The sequence below is a fragment of the Polypterus senegalus genome, chromosome 4, assembly GCF_016835505.1.
Source record: "Polypterus senegalus isolate Bchr_013 chromosome 4, ASM1683550v1, whole genome shotgun sequence".
Taxonomy (NCBI): domain Eukaryota; kingdom Metazoa; phylum Chordata; class Cladistia; order Polypteriformes; family Polypteridae; genus Polypterus; species Polypterus senegalus.
Genome location: NC_053157.1, coordinates 113,895,380 through 113,911,998, shown reverse-complemented (window position 1 = coordinate 113,911,998; position 16,619 = coordinate 113,895,380). Strand labels below are relative to the sequence as shown.

Sequence of the window (16,619 nt, the reverse complement as noted above, 5' to 3'; positions counted from 1 at the left end):
GTAACCAGATCAAATTATTATTGCTCAAAGTACAGCAGCATAAATTGTTACTGCACCTGTTAATGAATAGTACATTACATATATATATTGTATCAGATTAGTATATTGCACATTACTAATATAGCTTATTGCACATGTTCAATTAAAATTGGTCTCAGACTGAGGAGATTCAGAGTTCAGAAAGTTTATGGCAGATGGGAAAAAGCTATTTTTTTAGTCTGTTTTTTAGGATTGAAATAAAGCGTCTTCCTGACAGAAGAAGCTCAAACAAGGAATTTCCAGGATGAGTTTTGTCCTTGAGAATGTTTTTGGCCCACAGCAGGTCTTATACAAGAGTTCGAGTTATGGCAGTTCAGTCTCAATAATGACCTCTGCTCTTTTTACGACCCACTGCAGGGCTTCTTTAGCAGCCTTGGTGCAGCTGTTGTACCAGGCCATCACGCAGTTAGTTAAGATGCTCTCTATAGTGCATCTATAGACATTAAGCAGCAGCTTCTGGGGGAGGTCAGCTCTCCTTAGCTTCCTGAGAAAATAGAGGCGTTGTTGTGCTTTACCTATTATAGCCAAGTTGTTGTCAGCCCAGGACAGGTCCTCTGAGATGGTGACTCCTAGAAACTTCACCATATATTGGTTCCAGGAAATTGGGAGTAAATTTAAGTTAATCCAACAGCCACCTTAGTCAACAGATTGTGTCTATAGTTAAGGATCAAGATATATTGTAAATAATAATAATAATAATAATAATACATTTTATTTAATAGGCACCTTTGCTAGCACTCAAGGTCACCTTACAAAGAATTAAACAACAGTAATAAAGATAAAAACAAATAGAACAATATATATCAAATAGCAATAAAGGTACAAAAGTAGTAACAGACATCAAAGAGAACTGACAGTGGTAAAATCTTAATTGATATGCCAGTTTGAAAAGATACTTTTTGAGAGCAGTTTTAAGTTGTGTTATTGAGTCCAGCTGGCAGATGTGAGAGGGAAGAGAATTCCAGAGTTGAGGGGCACTATGAGACAGAGTTTGATGTGTGGTACAGAATGTAAAGCTGTAGATGAGGATCCCAGGGACAGAGAGGGAGTGTAAGTCTGTAGGAGATCAGTGAGGTAGGGTGGAGCAAGAATGTGGAGAGCTTTAAATGTTCAGAACACTATTTTGTATTGTATTTGGTAGTAGATAGGGAGCCAGTGAAGTTTGGAGAGAATATGCGTGACATGTTCAGTGGACTTAGAACAGGTAATTATCCTAGGAGCAGAATTTTGTATAAGCTATAAGTGATGGATAAGTTTTTTAGGGATGCCATCTAGAGTAGTATTAAAGTAATCTATGCGTGAAGTGACCAAGGCATTAATTAATACTTCAGTACTATACTGAATGACATTGTAGGTTCTTTTATAAATCAAATGCCTTCTCTAAGGACTTTGCTTCTTTTTCACAATCACTGTTTGGTACGACATTTGATGCTGTACTAATTCATTAATACCTCTTAAGTTCATCTCTATCTAAGGTATTTAAATTTCTCACTCACACCCCATGCATTGTTTATGTGTGTGTGTGTGTGTGCATGTACAGTGCCTTTAAAAGGTTTTCATACCCTTTGGAAGTTTCAGCTGGAGTCAAGTGGTTGTGTCTCATTAAATAAAAATAAATACACTTTTATTATAGAGCAAAATCATTGTTACTGATACTTCAAAGCTTTATGCGTGTTTACTGCTGTCCTTAATCTTAATATATAGTCTGTTTTAAAATTATTGAAGCCATTGTTGAAAACTTAATTAAGAAGGTTTATTTTATAATAGATATTTTTTTTTACATATGAGGGTAATCTTGATAGAAAATCAGATTGATATTAGTTTCATCAACCCATGCTAGCCATCAATGTCAGGCACCTTTATTTTCTAAATAGGTTTTGAAGGTAGCCACATTTCGTGAATTATGACTCTTATATCTCAGGGATCAAAAATTCATAGTAGAAATTTGGTAGCTGCTCAGAATACTTGGATTTGTTTTTTCTTTTTTTTTTTTTTTTTCTATAATTCTTTTGCATCTCACTCATTGCATAACTTAATGCTGCGCTGCTTTGCTAGAGTAGGACAACAATTTTACATTATTTAATAATAGTAGTATATCCCTGAATATAGTGACAAAAAGAATATTAATCCCTGACTATCCTAATATTATATATGTTAAGACATGTAACATTTACATTTTTCTTCTTTATCATTTCATATATCATTTTTTATAACTCATTTTTTTCCCAGTGTAAGGTTGTGAGGACCTGAAGCCTACCATAGCAGCAAAGGTAATGCCCAGATCTTTGTAGATCTATCAATGAATGCTTTTCTTACAGACATTTCACAATTTGGAAAAATACTGGAAAGAAACTCTTGCATTGTGGAAAGATAATGCAGAATCTGTTTACAAAGTATCTTTGAATCTGCCTTAATTTGTGTAGCTGTTGTACAGCCAAATTGCTTGTTTATTCAGTCCACTATATGGGAAGTACATTCCTAGCATCAGAATGGCATTATTTATATATAAACAAAATCTTTATTTAAAACAATTTAATGTATTCTGATTTTGTAAGCACCATTAAATATCTACTAGGTGCAGTTTTTCTGTTGAATTGTGTCTTTCCATCCTGTGTGTTGTTTATGATACACCAGCTTACTTGATCTTGAAAAGCATTATAAAGTTAAAAAGTTGATAAATACGTGTCAACATTTCACTTTGTTCACCTGTCTTTATTAGATTAGATTAGATATGAGGGTTTCAGAATAAATTAAGTAAATGAAAAAAAAAAATCAACATTTGGATGATAGACTATATCAAGCAGAAAAAAATAAAATTACTAGTGAAAATAGGGAAATAACTTAATGTGAATTTCGGTAGGAATTGGATATAGCTGGTGAAGTGTGACAACAATAATCTTAAATACTGTATTTATGTAGCTTTTTTGAAGCTAAAATTAGATTAACGTTTTAAAGCCTTTGCCTCCAGAACTATGAAGAATGTATAACGTTGGTGACAAAACAATGCAGTGGGAATGGATTTCTTGATAGTTTATTCATATGACCCCAAAAACTATTTTTTTTCCTGTAAAAATGCATTTGAGCATCTCCATCATTAAGTGTGCAATGCCTTGTGGGTGTTTGTTGTAAACCTGTGATGACATGCTCCAGATGTATATTGTAGCCATGTAGGAGTACACAGTAATGCTCAGTTTGTAGCAGTCGCCCGATATGGGAACGCAATTCCTACACTTCACCACCCGAGAGGGAAGTGGATGATATTTGGAGGATAAAATAGCATTAACATATTCAGTCCTTGGCCCCTCTTGTCCCCTATTTGCGCCCTTAAATAACTGGCAAAAAAAAAATCAGAAGAAGGTGGGACTGGTAAATATATTGAAATCCACTGATTAAATTTACATGCCAGGTGCCTGAGTGCTAATTTGGGAACCCCTTTCCCTTAGACGCCCTCCCCATTGGCCAAATCCTAACCCCTGGTTTGACACAGACATAACGTAGTCAATATATATGGAGAAGAAAGTTACTACCGTAGGATGGCATGAGGAAAACACAACAGTCCTCCCTTGAAAATGGCTTCCCCGCTGGCTATCACGAAGAAACTCAATCACGAGTCCGACTCACCAAACGGTAGCTCCCGGAGAACACCAGCCCCTGGCCTCTTCTCGGGGATTCGTCACACTGATTATTACTTCAGGGTGGCCACCCACAAATAGCAGACGTCCCTGAGTGAAGTCAGATCCTGATGATTCTTAAAGCGTAGATAGTCGCCACCTTGCCTTCAGCCTTTTCCTTCTTTTTTTTTCTCCTCCCTTCCTCGATCTGCCATTCCCCTTAAAAAGAAAATTTTCCCGCCAAAACATCTTTTCCCCTGTTTGGTTGTTATGGTAACATGTCACTGGCAGCTGGAATAGTTACTGGGCGGGATCCTCCCAGCACTGGGTCTTCCTCAAAAGTGCCTGAAGGGCTATTTATAGACACCCTCCCAGCCACATTATAAAGTGACGGACAGTCCAGAAGGCCAACCCGACTGACAAGTTATGTAGCCTTGCTCAAGTTTAACAGTAAATGAAAGTGCTCTGCTGCTGTGGTGCCTGGTAGGTGGAAGGAGTCTCTTTATTGCTCACTAAGATGGGGACATCTTTTGAGTGCATCTTTACCAACTCAAAGAGTGCTAATTCATGGTTGATAAGCATTGATCTCAAAGAGTGAATTCTTAGACTGAGACAGATACAGTACACACTATATAGTAGACAGATTTATTATGTTTTATTTTTCTATGTCACATTGTATAAAACTGCTGATTCTTTATTGTGACGTATGAGCACTTCTCTATTAGAGAGCAGAAGCCCCAACTTACTCAAGTAGATTTTTGTTTCTGCAGCAGCAACACTTTCAGTTAAAATTTCTACATTTTTATTTTTAAGTTAGAATTTTTTAATAGTAAATCCAAAATGTACCAGCAGAAACTTTGTTGATGCCTGTTTGCCACATACCTCTGCTGCAGCTTAGCTATTGATGAGCACAAACAGCAGAAGCATGCGTTTACAGGTTTGAAGGATAAGTTTGGTATATTTTAAGTTGAAGTTATTTCTTCACAAACATACTATATGTGCATTTGCCATGTGAAATTGTGTTCTAAAGGGAACTACTTTCTGTAAATTAAAAAGTGGAGCTTTACATTGTAATTTATGGGGCACGGAGAAAAATTTAAAAAACATGCCATATGCATCTTTTTTTCAAGCCAAGACAGTTGTCGAGTATTGATCTGCATCTTGAGATTACACATATTTTATACATGTCATATTTGAACAAAAGACAACATTATGAGATTCAGCCGTTTCAAAAGAAGACTAACTGCATGTGATAGTTCAGCACTTAATTTTTCTGTACAACAACCTTTCACCCCCACTTCCCCCCAGGGGGTGTGGTTTCCTCTCAACCGAGCAAATCACAGTAAACTTCATACCACGTGATTGGTTTTGTTTTGATTTACTTCTGTATTTACATGAGAATTTGCACAAGTGAATAGAAGATGTATCTTTATCACAAGAAAAATGGTATCAGGTATATGTAATAAAAAGATGGGTAGGAGTGACGGATGCATTCAAAGTGGAGGTAAGATTACATCGGGGATTGGCTCTGTGCCCTTTCTTTTTTGCAATGGTGATGGGGACAGGTTGACAGACGAGATTAGACGGGAGTCCCTGTGGACTGTGATGTTTACTGATGACATTGTGATCTGTAGTGATAGTAGGGAGTAGGTTGAGGAGGTGGAGATATGCTCTAGAGAGGAGAGGAATAAAGGTCAGTAGGAACAAGACAGAATACGTGTGTGTAAATGAGAGGGAGGTCAGTGGAATGGTGAGGATGCAAGGAGTAGAGTTGACAAAGGTAGGTGAATTTAAATACTTGGGATCAACAGTACAGAGTAATGGGGATTGTGGAAGAGAGGTGAAAAAGAGCGTGCAGGCAGGGTGGAACGGGTGGAGAAGAGTGTCAGGAGTATTCTGTGACAGACGGGTATCCGCAAGAGTGAAAGGGAAGGTCTACAGGACCGTAGTGAGACCAACTATGTTATATGGGTTGGAGACAGTGGCACTGACCTGAAAGCTGAAGGTAGCAGAGTTAAAGATGCTAAGAGTTGCATTGGGTGTGACAAGTATGGATAGGATTAGAAATTAGTACATTAGAGGGTCAGCTCAAGTTGGACGGTTAGGGGGACAAAGTCAGAGAGGCGACATTGCGTTGGTTTGGACATGTGCAGAGAAGTAATGCTGAGTATATTGAGAGAAGGATGCTAAGGATAGATCTGCCAGGGAAGAAAAAAAGAGGTAGGCCTAAGAGAAAGTTTATGTACTCATATATTTTCTGTAGAGGACATGCAAGTGATGGGTGTAACAACAAGATGCAGAGGACAGAAAGATATGGAAGAAGATGATCCAATGTGGCAATCCCTAACGGTTGCAGCCGAAAGAACAAGATATGTAATTAAAAGATTATTTCCAGATCCCTTTTTTGTCACAAACATACATCGGAAGCATGAAAGACACAGATCAATACTCGACAACTGTGTTAGCTTGAAAAATTGGTGTATTTGGTACGTTATTAATCTTTTCCTCTGTGCCCCATACCCTCCAGTGTAAAACACCAGAGTGGACAAGTGGAAAGTTCTTAACTTTAGAATACAGTTTTGCATGGCAAATGCATACTGTATATACCATGTTTGTGAAGTACTCTGATTTGAAAAATAGAGAACTTTATAGATCTTTAGAGATGTTTTAAGCCAACTAAGAGGGAAAAAAACACTTAACAGTGATTTTGTTGTGAGTTTTTATTTTAGTCTGTTTTCTTGCAAACCCTGTAGTGGGCACTGAGCAATTTCTACCATCATAATTTGTTTTTAACATTGTTTTTTGTGACCTTACATAATTTTAATTTACATCTTATTGGGTATTTTGAGGAGTTAATTGAGAATGCTAGACCCCATCTCCCACCAAATCCCCCAAATATTTCTTGGGTGGGCTTAGAGTGATAATGGGATTTATTTCCTGCTTTTATTGTACCTATGTACTTAGTATTTTTATTTATTTTGGAATCATTCTGGGTTAGAAGGACATTATGAGAGTTTTTCTGTCCTTTACATTGTTGTTTTGATTTTTCTAGTTTACACTGAGCAAACTATGCTCATGACAGGAACTAGCTCTGATTTGATTGCTTTTTTCTGGCAAAAATACATACATACCTTGAAACTGAATAAAAATTTATTAAACATGCTTGTCTTTAAGATTTTGGAGAAAAGGTTTAATAACGGGAGAAAACCCTTGCAGACATGTATGGCAAATGCTAATTCCACACAGAAAATGCCAGTAGCAGTAATTAAACCCAGGTTCTTGGAACTAGGCAATAGCTTCCTTGACTGTTGTGTCAAGGACATGCATTTTTCCTACAAGAGAGGTTGGCGCATCTCTGTACGAAAGACATATTTTGCTTGAGAGTAACTTGTATGAATGTAAAAATAAAGCAAGTTGTTACAGTGATAGACCTTAATAAGTGTATAACAGAATGCTAACTTTAGTGAACCAAATAGACAATAAGATGTTAGAAATCTAATAGAAATGTGGGGATAGCAAGCAGTTGTCACAGCATAGCCCTGGATAGGACTAACAAACAAAAGTTGAAACTATAATTAAATTTTAGGAATCTTTTAGGGTTTTACCCTACTACCAGCATGAAATACTACCCGCCATGTTCACAGAGATCATATTGTCTAATAAAACTGCTTTTTCATGGAGTGTGTAAATTGGAGCATTGAACCAATGACACTAGAGCTGTCACATTAACAACAAAAATAAGGTTTGAATATTCAAATTAAAAATAAGTAAATACTTGAATATATATCTGAACTTTGGTGAATGATTCTGGCTGTTACATATATGTTTGTATGTGCATTTTTATAATTTATCATTGTGTTAATAATAAAAGCATTGGTGAAGGTGGCAATAGTAGAAACAAAATTCAGCCCATCTAAGCAGCAACAAATCATTGCAGTACAACTGTTAACGTAAATGGAATTACCATCAAAATCCTAAGCAGGTTCTTCCTGTAAAGGGAAAGGATTTGCATAACTGTTTTGTGTTCAGCCTGGTAGTGAGCAAGTCCTTGTTGGGACAGGAAACCCTAAAATCAACCATGAAATGGAGTTCAAATACAAGCCACATGCTCTGGTACCCTACTTCACTACATTATAGTAATGTTTACTTTTTCTTTTACTCTTCAAAGTATTAACCTTCACTGGTTAGTGAATACTACATACTTCAGAAGAAAGTGTCACTTGAAAATTCAGCTCTTCACAAAAATAGGATTCTTATGTACAAAATGAATTGATCATAAAAGAAAATAGAATTTGATACACTTAGCACTGCCTGTAATGCACATTTGAATCCCAAACAAAACTGCCTATGATTGTTTAAAAATGTTAAGCACAGTTATTATTTTATTTTTCTCCATTTAATGCTTCTTTTTGATCCTTGAACCCAGCAAATATGAGGTCTCTGTCCATCCCTTTTTAAAACAAACTATGGCACTGTGAGACTGTGTTTCACAAAAATAACTGAATGTATTAAATGTTGCATTGTAATGATCTTTAAAGTATTTCTCTCTGTTATAATAAAAAATCCTGGGAGGAGACGTGACTTTTTCAGAGAGATACTTTCACGTCCCGTGAGTCAACATTTTGTGCCAAGAGATTTAACCACACCTGGGGCCAGAAATAAAAGACGGAGAGTAGAGGACAACGTAGATTGGCGCGATACACATGCAGGTTAGAGATAATGAAAGTATTAAAATTTGAAGGCCTCAAAAAAATGATAGTAAAGATCGCAGTAACGCAAAACAAATTGAAATTATTACTCAGTGAAATAATGGAACAGCAAAAAGAGATTGAATATATTGTTTGAATTTAAACTTTAATTCGGAAACTTATAGATCGTCTTATTCGTATTGCCATCAGTGAAAAGTGGTGTTTCTTCCTAATGATGAGGCGTATCCGCGAGAATTAAAAGATTTGTTGTCTGGTGAAAATGAAATCCACATACGTGAGCAGCAGAGATGAGGGTTGGCAAGCGAAGCCCCCTAGTAGTCCTAATTTAAATTTTTATTTTGTAGATTTTTTTTATTCAAAGCATCTTAACAATTCTGTAAAACAAGTTTGAGTGTTTACCAGGAAACTACTAAGTGAACAAACAATAAAAGGCAAAACATTAAATAAAATCACAGTTATAGGAAGTAATTAGTTTTAGAAAAATTAAAATTAAAAAAATTCATAGGCATTTTGGGTCAAGCCACCATCCATAGAAGTTTGAGACTAATCGTGTGACACCACAATATTGCCTTTGGTAGCTTATCGTGCATAGTTTACACTGAAAAGATTTAATTTAAAAGATTCAATTTAAAGTAAAGCATTATAATAATAAAAGGAAAATTCAAATTATGTCAGTTATTTCCTACTTCTAATGATTACCTCTTAGCATAAAACATCAGTCAAGTATTAGGTTTAAGAGTGAATAAGAATGTGATCAGATGCAAAACTTTACTTTAAGTTTACCAGAGACGTGTTTAAAACCTTTAGATCAAAAACAGACAAGGGAGGTAGAAAAAAACATCCCAAACAATGTTATGAATTGGTGTGGTTTTAAGTTTACTAATGAAGATAACAACCTAAGCATTCAAAATTATGAAAAGGCTGATTATGGGAGTAATGTGCAAAAATACCTCTGACAAATACTGCAGCATTGTACGGCATGTCTGGAGTAACACCGTGACACAATTAGTGCAAGTTAAACAACCATTGTTTCATAATTGGATGTCAGCTTTTCAGATAAGTTTACATTTAAACAGTGATGTTCTATCTGACCACCCAAAATGGCACATTCCAGGTCTTCTTGTTTGACACAAGCCTTGAAAAAATAACATGTCATTTAGAATTAAGAAGGGATTTGATGAAAATATTTTTTTATTTGTATTGTTTTCTTCAGGGAAGTGTCATTCAGTAGAGAAAATAGGTAGGCAGTTTTATGTGATGACTAAGGCTCTAGACTTTAAACAAGAAGGTTGCCAATTCAGTCCCTACCACTGAATTACTGTGTGACTATGATTACATATTGCCTGAAGAAGGGGCCTGAGCTGCCTTGAAAGCTTGCATATTGTAATCTTTTTAGAAATATAGTGATACAGTTTTGAGCACTTTGGTTCTGTATAAAAATGACCTACTTGTCTGCACTCTTATCTCAAGCAAATCAAGATAAAAATGAAATAATACAGCCAGTTTGATTTTTTTTTTTCTTCCATAGAAAAGTGCTGGTCATCAAAAATAACCATTGTGTTATGAAACCACATTGGAAAACAGTATCGCCAAATAAACTTATTTTGGATTGCAGAAAACTGGATTTTGTTTTACTTTTCCTTACTCCATGTATTAATTAATTTAAATGTAAGTGGCAAGCACAGTACAGGCTATGTTTCCATCTATGTGGAGTTTGCACTGTCTGTATCAGTTTGCACTCTGGTTTGGTTGTCTTTTAAATAGAATATTAGATATGTAATGCTAGGCATTAAATCATTGTTTAACTGAGAAAATTAGACCTTCAGTTGTGTGAATGTAAGAAGTCCATTTAACAAAATTTAACACTATTTGTATTGTTCATTTTGGAGTCATCATCATATGAGGAAAGAATAAGGGCAGTGTTTATCATAATCTGTGTTGCTTCAGTGGTTTACATCAATGAGTGGGTGAAGATATTTGTTTTTTAGCTTATGTTTTGTCTTTTGTTTTGTGACAGTTCGGTAACACTTGTTACTGTAACTCGGTACTGCAGGCCCTGTACTTCTGCAAACCATTTCGGGAAAATGTGCTCTCATATAAGACTCAACAGAAGAAGAAAGAAAACTTGCTTACTTGTCTTGCTGACCTATTTCATAGTATTACCACACAGAAGAAGAAAGTTGGGGTGATTCCACCAAAGAAATTTATTTCAAGGTTACGAAAAGAAAATGGTGAGTAAAATAGGAATATTTAGTAAGCATTTGTATTTAGAATTCAAATGGTAACAAGTATTGAAATGTAAAGTTGTATAAAAAGGATTAACATGTTCAGTCCTTCATGGAAAGGTTTGCAACAATAATGCACATGAAGTATCAAACAAAATGAAAAGTTGAAATTTGAAACAACTTTCACTAAGACCATTCAGTCTGAAGCATTAATGAAGTGTATGATTTAAATGTATGAAAAAGTAATTCTTGTAAATAATATCATAATTTTTTTTAAAGTACACACATTTGTAAAATCATATTTCCAAAAACTATTTTCCTTTAAGTTTGAATTTTAGACCGGACTGGTCACAAGTCAATCAAGATGAAAGATGGACCAGTATATGTATTCAAACATGACTACATGTATGGTGCTGTATAAGTCATATTGTTTGTTTTATATTCTTTTTAATCAACATTCTTAGAAGATTGTGTAGATTTTCTATCATATTTTTATAAATTATTTTATTTTATTATTTTGTTTCATTATTTTGTTTCATGGATTGGCTCCAGCAGACCCCCGTGACCCTGTGTTCGGATTCAACGGGTTGGAAAATGGATGGATGGATGGATTTTGTTTCATTATGCTTTTGCTTGTATGAGTGCCAAACCTTTAACAGCTTTATGAATCCTTTCTTTGCCTGTGTTATATTACATCATCAGTGTAAGCCTCTTCCCAATGTTCACTGTGTTAACTGTTAGAGGAGGAGTAGTACCGGCAGTTTGAGTACTCATATATTTTCTGTTTTAACATTTCAGCCTTTTAATAATAAACATAAACAGATAAAAAATGAGTTCTGTGTTGTTTTATTAGCTCTTTGTGTCTGTTCGCACAAAGTAGCCCTTCGTAAGTTGTGTAGAAGCTTCGGAGGTTATCCAGGTTCAAAGCCAAAGCATAGCAGTAAAGCGTGTGCTGCGAACACTTAAAACATTTACAATACGATAACTTAAAATCACATGTAATTGCATTTGCTTTCTTTTCTCCCTCGCTCTGCTTGATCAACTTCTTTTTTGTGTCAAGATAAATTGCCTTTTTTCCTGTAATTTTAAGACAAATCTAACTGAATGTAGTTGAAACCTGTGCCGATAATAAACTGAGAACAAGATGAATTAGTCACATCATAACAGTCTTTGCCAGTGAGACGCGGTATCTTGTTGTAGGTTGAGTAGTCTTATTTTAAGTATGACCTATTGGAAATATGTGCGGCAGACTAGACCTATTAAGTGATGATGTATATAAAAATAAATTGAAAATGTTTGACATTATAGAGTCTTAATATTTTGAAGTAAATTGAAGTAGTTATGCATAAATTAACATTGTTTTCTTTCTGTTTATATCATGTCTTTGTTAAGCATTTTGTAATTTCTGGTTTTTTTTTTGTTTTTTTTTTTTTTTTTTAGATCTCTTTGATAATTACATGCAGCAGGATGCACATGAATTTCTTAACTATTTGCTAAACACTGTGGCTGACATTCTTCAGGAAGAGAAAAAACAAGAGAAGCACCATGGGAAACTAAAGAGTGGTGTCAGTAGTAACAAAGCAGAAGAGAAAAAAACTGAACCCACCTGGGTACATGACATATTTCAGGGAACACTGACAAATGAGACTCGCTGTCTAAATTGTGAGACTGTGAGTGTTCCTATTTTTATGTTTAGGCTCATTTTTGAAGCATGACTGTGTCTATGAAATAAAAAAAACACGTTTGCCTAGCAATTAACTATATATATTGGGAAGAAAAAGCATGCAACATTTCCGCATATGCCTCAGAAATATAGCCAAAAACTTAATTGCATTTGTCTTCTTTAGTTTTACATTCAAAGCCCTTGAGTTCCCAAGGGAGTGACGTGTTCAAAGAAAATAATTAAAATCTTAGAATTCTCTTGTCGTTCTAATTAACAGATAGGACAGCTTCCATTTACTCATTTTTTCCTAAATACCATGCACATTCTTACTTTCAGCTGCAGCTGATGCACCATTCCTTTAGTTAACAAATGTTTTCTTCCCACCATCCTAGTTTGCATAGCCCTATGGCCAGAACATTAACTAAAAATAGTGTTATTATACTCAGTGTATTTCATAATAAATTTCACTGGGTGGTCACTTATTTGTTTGTATTATTGTTTTGCTGTATTATTTTGTTGCTAAAGCCAATTTAGATGTTAGATTAGTGAATTTCAGGCAAAAAAATTTTCAATGCTAATTTAAAACAAAAGAACAGGCCTGTCATTAATATTACATAATCACTAAATTTCAACTATTGTATCTGGCTGTGAACAGTTTACATAAGAGTTGGAATTGATGACTTTACATTCAAATGTCACTAGCCACATTTTGGCTTCCTTTGCATCTGTGGTGATACTGTACTACTTCATCAACGATTTTGGGAAGGGGGGTTATGGGATTGGGGTTGGGACAAAGAGGGTGTACATCCAGAAAGCAAGAACAGGAGCATGAGAAAGGTGTCCTGCAAACAGCTACACCTGTATATTTTGTTAAAAAAAATGATATACTATATTGAAGTTGTGCACCTTATCTGTTGTACCAGTAAGGTTCAAAATTACCTGTCTTGCTAGATATGGTGGCAGTTGGAAACTTCAGCCTTTTCAGCTGATGGCTCATTCATATTAAACTTTTTTTTTTTTTTTGAAGATGGGGCTCTTGAGCAGGGATAAACTAATTAATTCAACGTGCATCCTATTTGTGCACTACTTTGATTTTCGTGAAATTTTAAAATGTATGTGCTTTGCAAGTTTTGAATTTAGGACTGGAGAGCTGACATGTGGATTATGATACCCGAGTAATTTTTGAAATGTTTTACATGGACATTTTAATATTTGCTATTGTTCAATATTGGCTCTTCGTGGGCTCCATTGGAGCCAGTTGTATTATAAACTTTGCCTTTTCCATTCACCATGAAAACATGAGATTAATTTTTTTTCTTAGTTAAGGTAAGTAACAAATAAAAAAGTTATTATTGGTTGGAGTATTCTTTTAAATTGTTATTAATTAAAATGATGTGCCATTTACATGGTTTGGGCATCTTTTTGAACATGAGTGTAATGTCTATCCTTGTAATTTTTTTTATTTTCATTTATGACACAGTGATACATTTTTATGTGATAATGTATATAGTACAAATTATATTGAAACATTCTATCTAATCTTATAATTTTTTTGCTTACTTTTGTATTTATTTTAAGTAACATCTACTCCCAGATTTGGATGATTCTTTTGTCATTGATAAAAGGAACAATATACTATTTTACAGGCACTTTTTGTAGTAGATTGATATAGTGAAGAGTACCAGTAGCTGTTTTGCAAGTTAAAAGCAGATTGGTTGTAGCATTTCTTGCTGATGGTCTGGTTCTTATTTTTTTTCCAGCTTTTTTGATAATCGGATTAATGTACATTCTTTATTTTTATTCGTTTTCTGATTTGTATTGAAGATTTTCATCAGCCTAAACTACATTAACTGCATATAGATTTTCTGTGGTCTATTTGCACCTGTTACTATATTCTATATGTTATAATACTACTATTACTTTATTTAATTGAGAAATCTTACTGGCTTGTCATTACCCAAAGCAAATAATTATTGAATTTTCCAAAGGTCTTTGGGGAATGTGTGTTTGTGTGTGTGTGCGCACATGCAAAAGGGTACACTGACATCCTATCTAGGACCGATTGTTGCCTTATGCCAGATATTGCTGGAATTGGCTTTGGTTTCCCATGATCCTGTGTTGGAAATAATGAGTTAAGAAAATGTATAGGAGGTAGTAGTAGTAATATCATGTTTACAGAGTACAGTGAAATTCTTACTTGCATGTTTGATCAATATCCAATATATCACCCCTCTCAAGCTCCATGATATAAGTGCATGTTTGATTTGGTTTTGGCTGCTTTGGTGTCTTGTGCATTTGTTTCATTCCATTAAGCCAGTTATGGATTATGGTATATTAGAGCTAAGCTTTAACTGCACTGCCACATTAATTTTGAGGGAGTACAGCAGTGCTGTGTCTGACTTGTGTGCAGGGCAAGCAGGTTTAGCAAAATATTTTCAGATAGCGTGGTTTCAGATAAATATGTGAATGAATCCTGCAGCTGCTGCAGTATTGCAGAGAAGTTTTATATGTATTTATATAAATTATACATTATATATTATACAGTAAATGTAACCATCTGAAGAGAGTAACTCAAAAAGTGTGGATACAGTCATACCCTTAAAACACAGTAACCAAATATGTGGAACATTTAAAAGAGTATTCATTGCCTGACTTGCTTGAATTAATAATGACACCTGGATCCAAAGAGTGCCTGATAGCTTCTGTTTATTACAATAATTGTATCAATTTAAATAAAGTCAGTTAGTGTTTTGATAATCCAAAATATTCAGAACTTAATGGAAAAGTATACAGCATAAATGCAAATTTAAAACGCTGAAAAACAATGTTTTCTTTTACAGATATGTTAATCTGTTTTTATTTGTAGGTCAGCAGTAAAGATGAAGATTTCCTTGATCTTTCTGTGGACGTTGAACAGAACACTTCAATTACACATTGTCTGAGGTAGTAATTTTAAAACTGATGTGCATCATTTTTGTAGCCATTTGGTATTTCCTAATATATAGCAATTAATACTTAAGTATCTCCCAGATATGTGGACAGAGCGTGTAGGCAGTTCCTGGATGACAAAGGCATTGATGCCTTTGATGGGCTGGCCTGCGCATTCCCCCAGACCTGAATCCAACTGAGAACCTGTAGGACGTTACGTATCGGTGCATCCAACGCCACCAAGTAGTGCCACAGGCTGCCCAGGAGCTCACTGATGCCCTGATCGAGCTCTGGGAGGAGATCCCCTAGGACACCATCCACTGTCTCATCAGCCCCCACTGTGTTGGTGATTTTGGTTTCTATTGACCATTGTTACATCATTTTGTTCTCAACGAATTAACACAGTATTAGTCAATAAAGATTTTCCACTTCAATATTTTGTTTATTGAGATCCAATATTTGATATAAGTGTTACCTTAATTTCTTGAGCAATGTATGTGGCACTTAAAAGTACTTTTGGTGCCTCTAGCTGAAACTGCTGTTTCCTTCCTTGGCCGTTGCTACCAGCCCAATCTACTTAGGCTTCTTCTAGTCAATGCGGCTCAATGTGCTTTCATCTGACTCATCCCCTGTATCCACATTCATGCCATTGAGTCTTGCCTCACAGTGCTCAACAGGGATTAGACATAACACCATCTGCCACAACTTTCCTAGCTCCGTGAGCCAATCCATAGGGCCAGGGTCGTCCCCAGGGCTCTCCAGTGGCCATACAACTAGGTCAGTATATTTTAGTGAAGAAGTCCCTCCAAAGTGTTTATAGATGAGCACTCTAAGATCATGCCCCCACTTCATATATGGACAAGTTTTTTTTTTTTTTAGGCTCCATTCCTTCTGGTAGTCCATAGACATCTGAGCTGTCTCTCTCAAGTCCATTCCACAAATGTTATAATATGTTTTCTATACCAAAATTGAAGCACTATAGTGTCAGTCATTTTCCTGCAAGCTTTTACCATAGTGTTGCAGCCTATGATAAAGTGGTAATTTTACTAATATGCTTACATAACAAGGAAATATGGTGCAATAGGTAGCCCTGCTGCCTCTTGGAACCAATTTCCTGGGTTTGAATCCTGCTCCTTATCAATCCCTGTGTGGATTATGCATTTTCTTCCTATGTCTGTCATATTTTTTTCTTGGTATTTTGGTTTTCCTTCCACATTCCAATGAGGCGCACATTAGATTTAATTGGCAACTCCAAATTGTTTGTGCTTAAGTGCATGTATTATGAAAGTGACAGTGCTTGGTAATAGTTTGGCACACTATCCATTGTTGGCTTTCTGCCTGACATCCAGTATATACATTTATGCAGACTGTTTCTTTGTAGTGCTTAATTTGAGGATTACTTAATTTGTGGTGATATTTGGGCTTATAATTCAACATGGAACTG

General features: G+C 35.3%; 1 protein-coding gene across 3 annotated transcripts in view; it reads left to right on the top strand.

Moving 5' to 3' along the window:
- usp46 (ubiquitin specific peptidase 46) overlaps window positions 1-16,619 on the top strand; it is a 79,417-nt gene that overhangs the window by 31,509 nt on the left and 31,289 nt on the right. For 2 of the 3 annotated variants that reach the window (XM_039751191.1, XM_039751190.1), the window contains exons 3-5: window positions 10,377-10,590; window positions 12,025-12,254; window positions 15,114-15,190. In XM_039751191.1, coding sequence (XP_039607125.1) covers window positions 10,377-10,590; window positions 12,025-12,254; window positions 15,114-15,190 — 521 coding nt within the window. Of the gene's footprint in view, window positions 1-2,281; window positions 2,310-10,376; window positions 10,591-12,024; window positions 12,255-15,113; window positions 15,191-16,619 lie in introns of those variants that run through there. The other variant, XM_039751192.1, reaches the window with a different exon arrangement.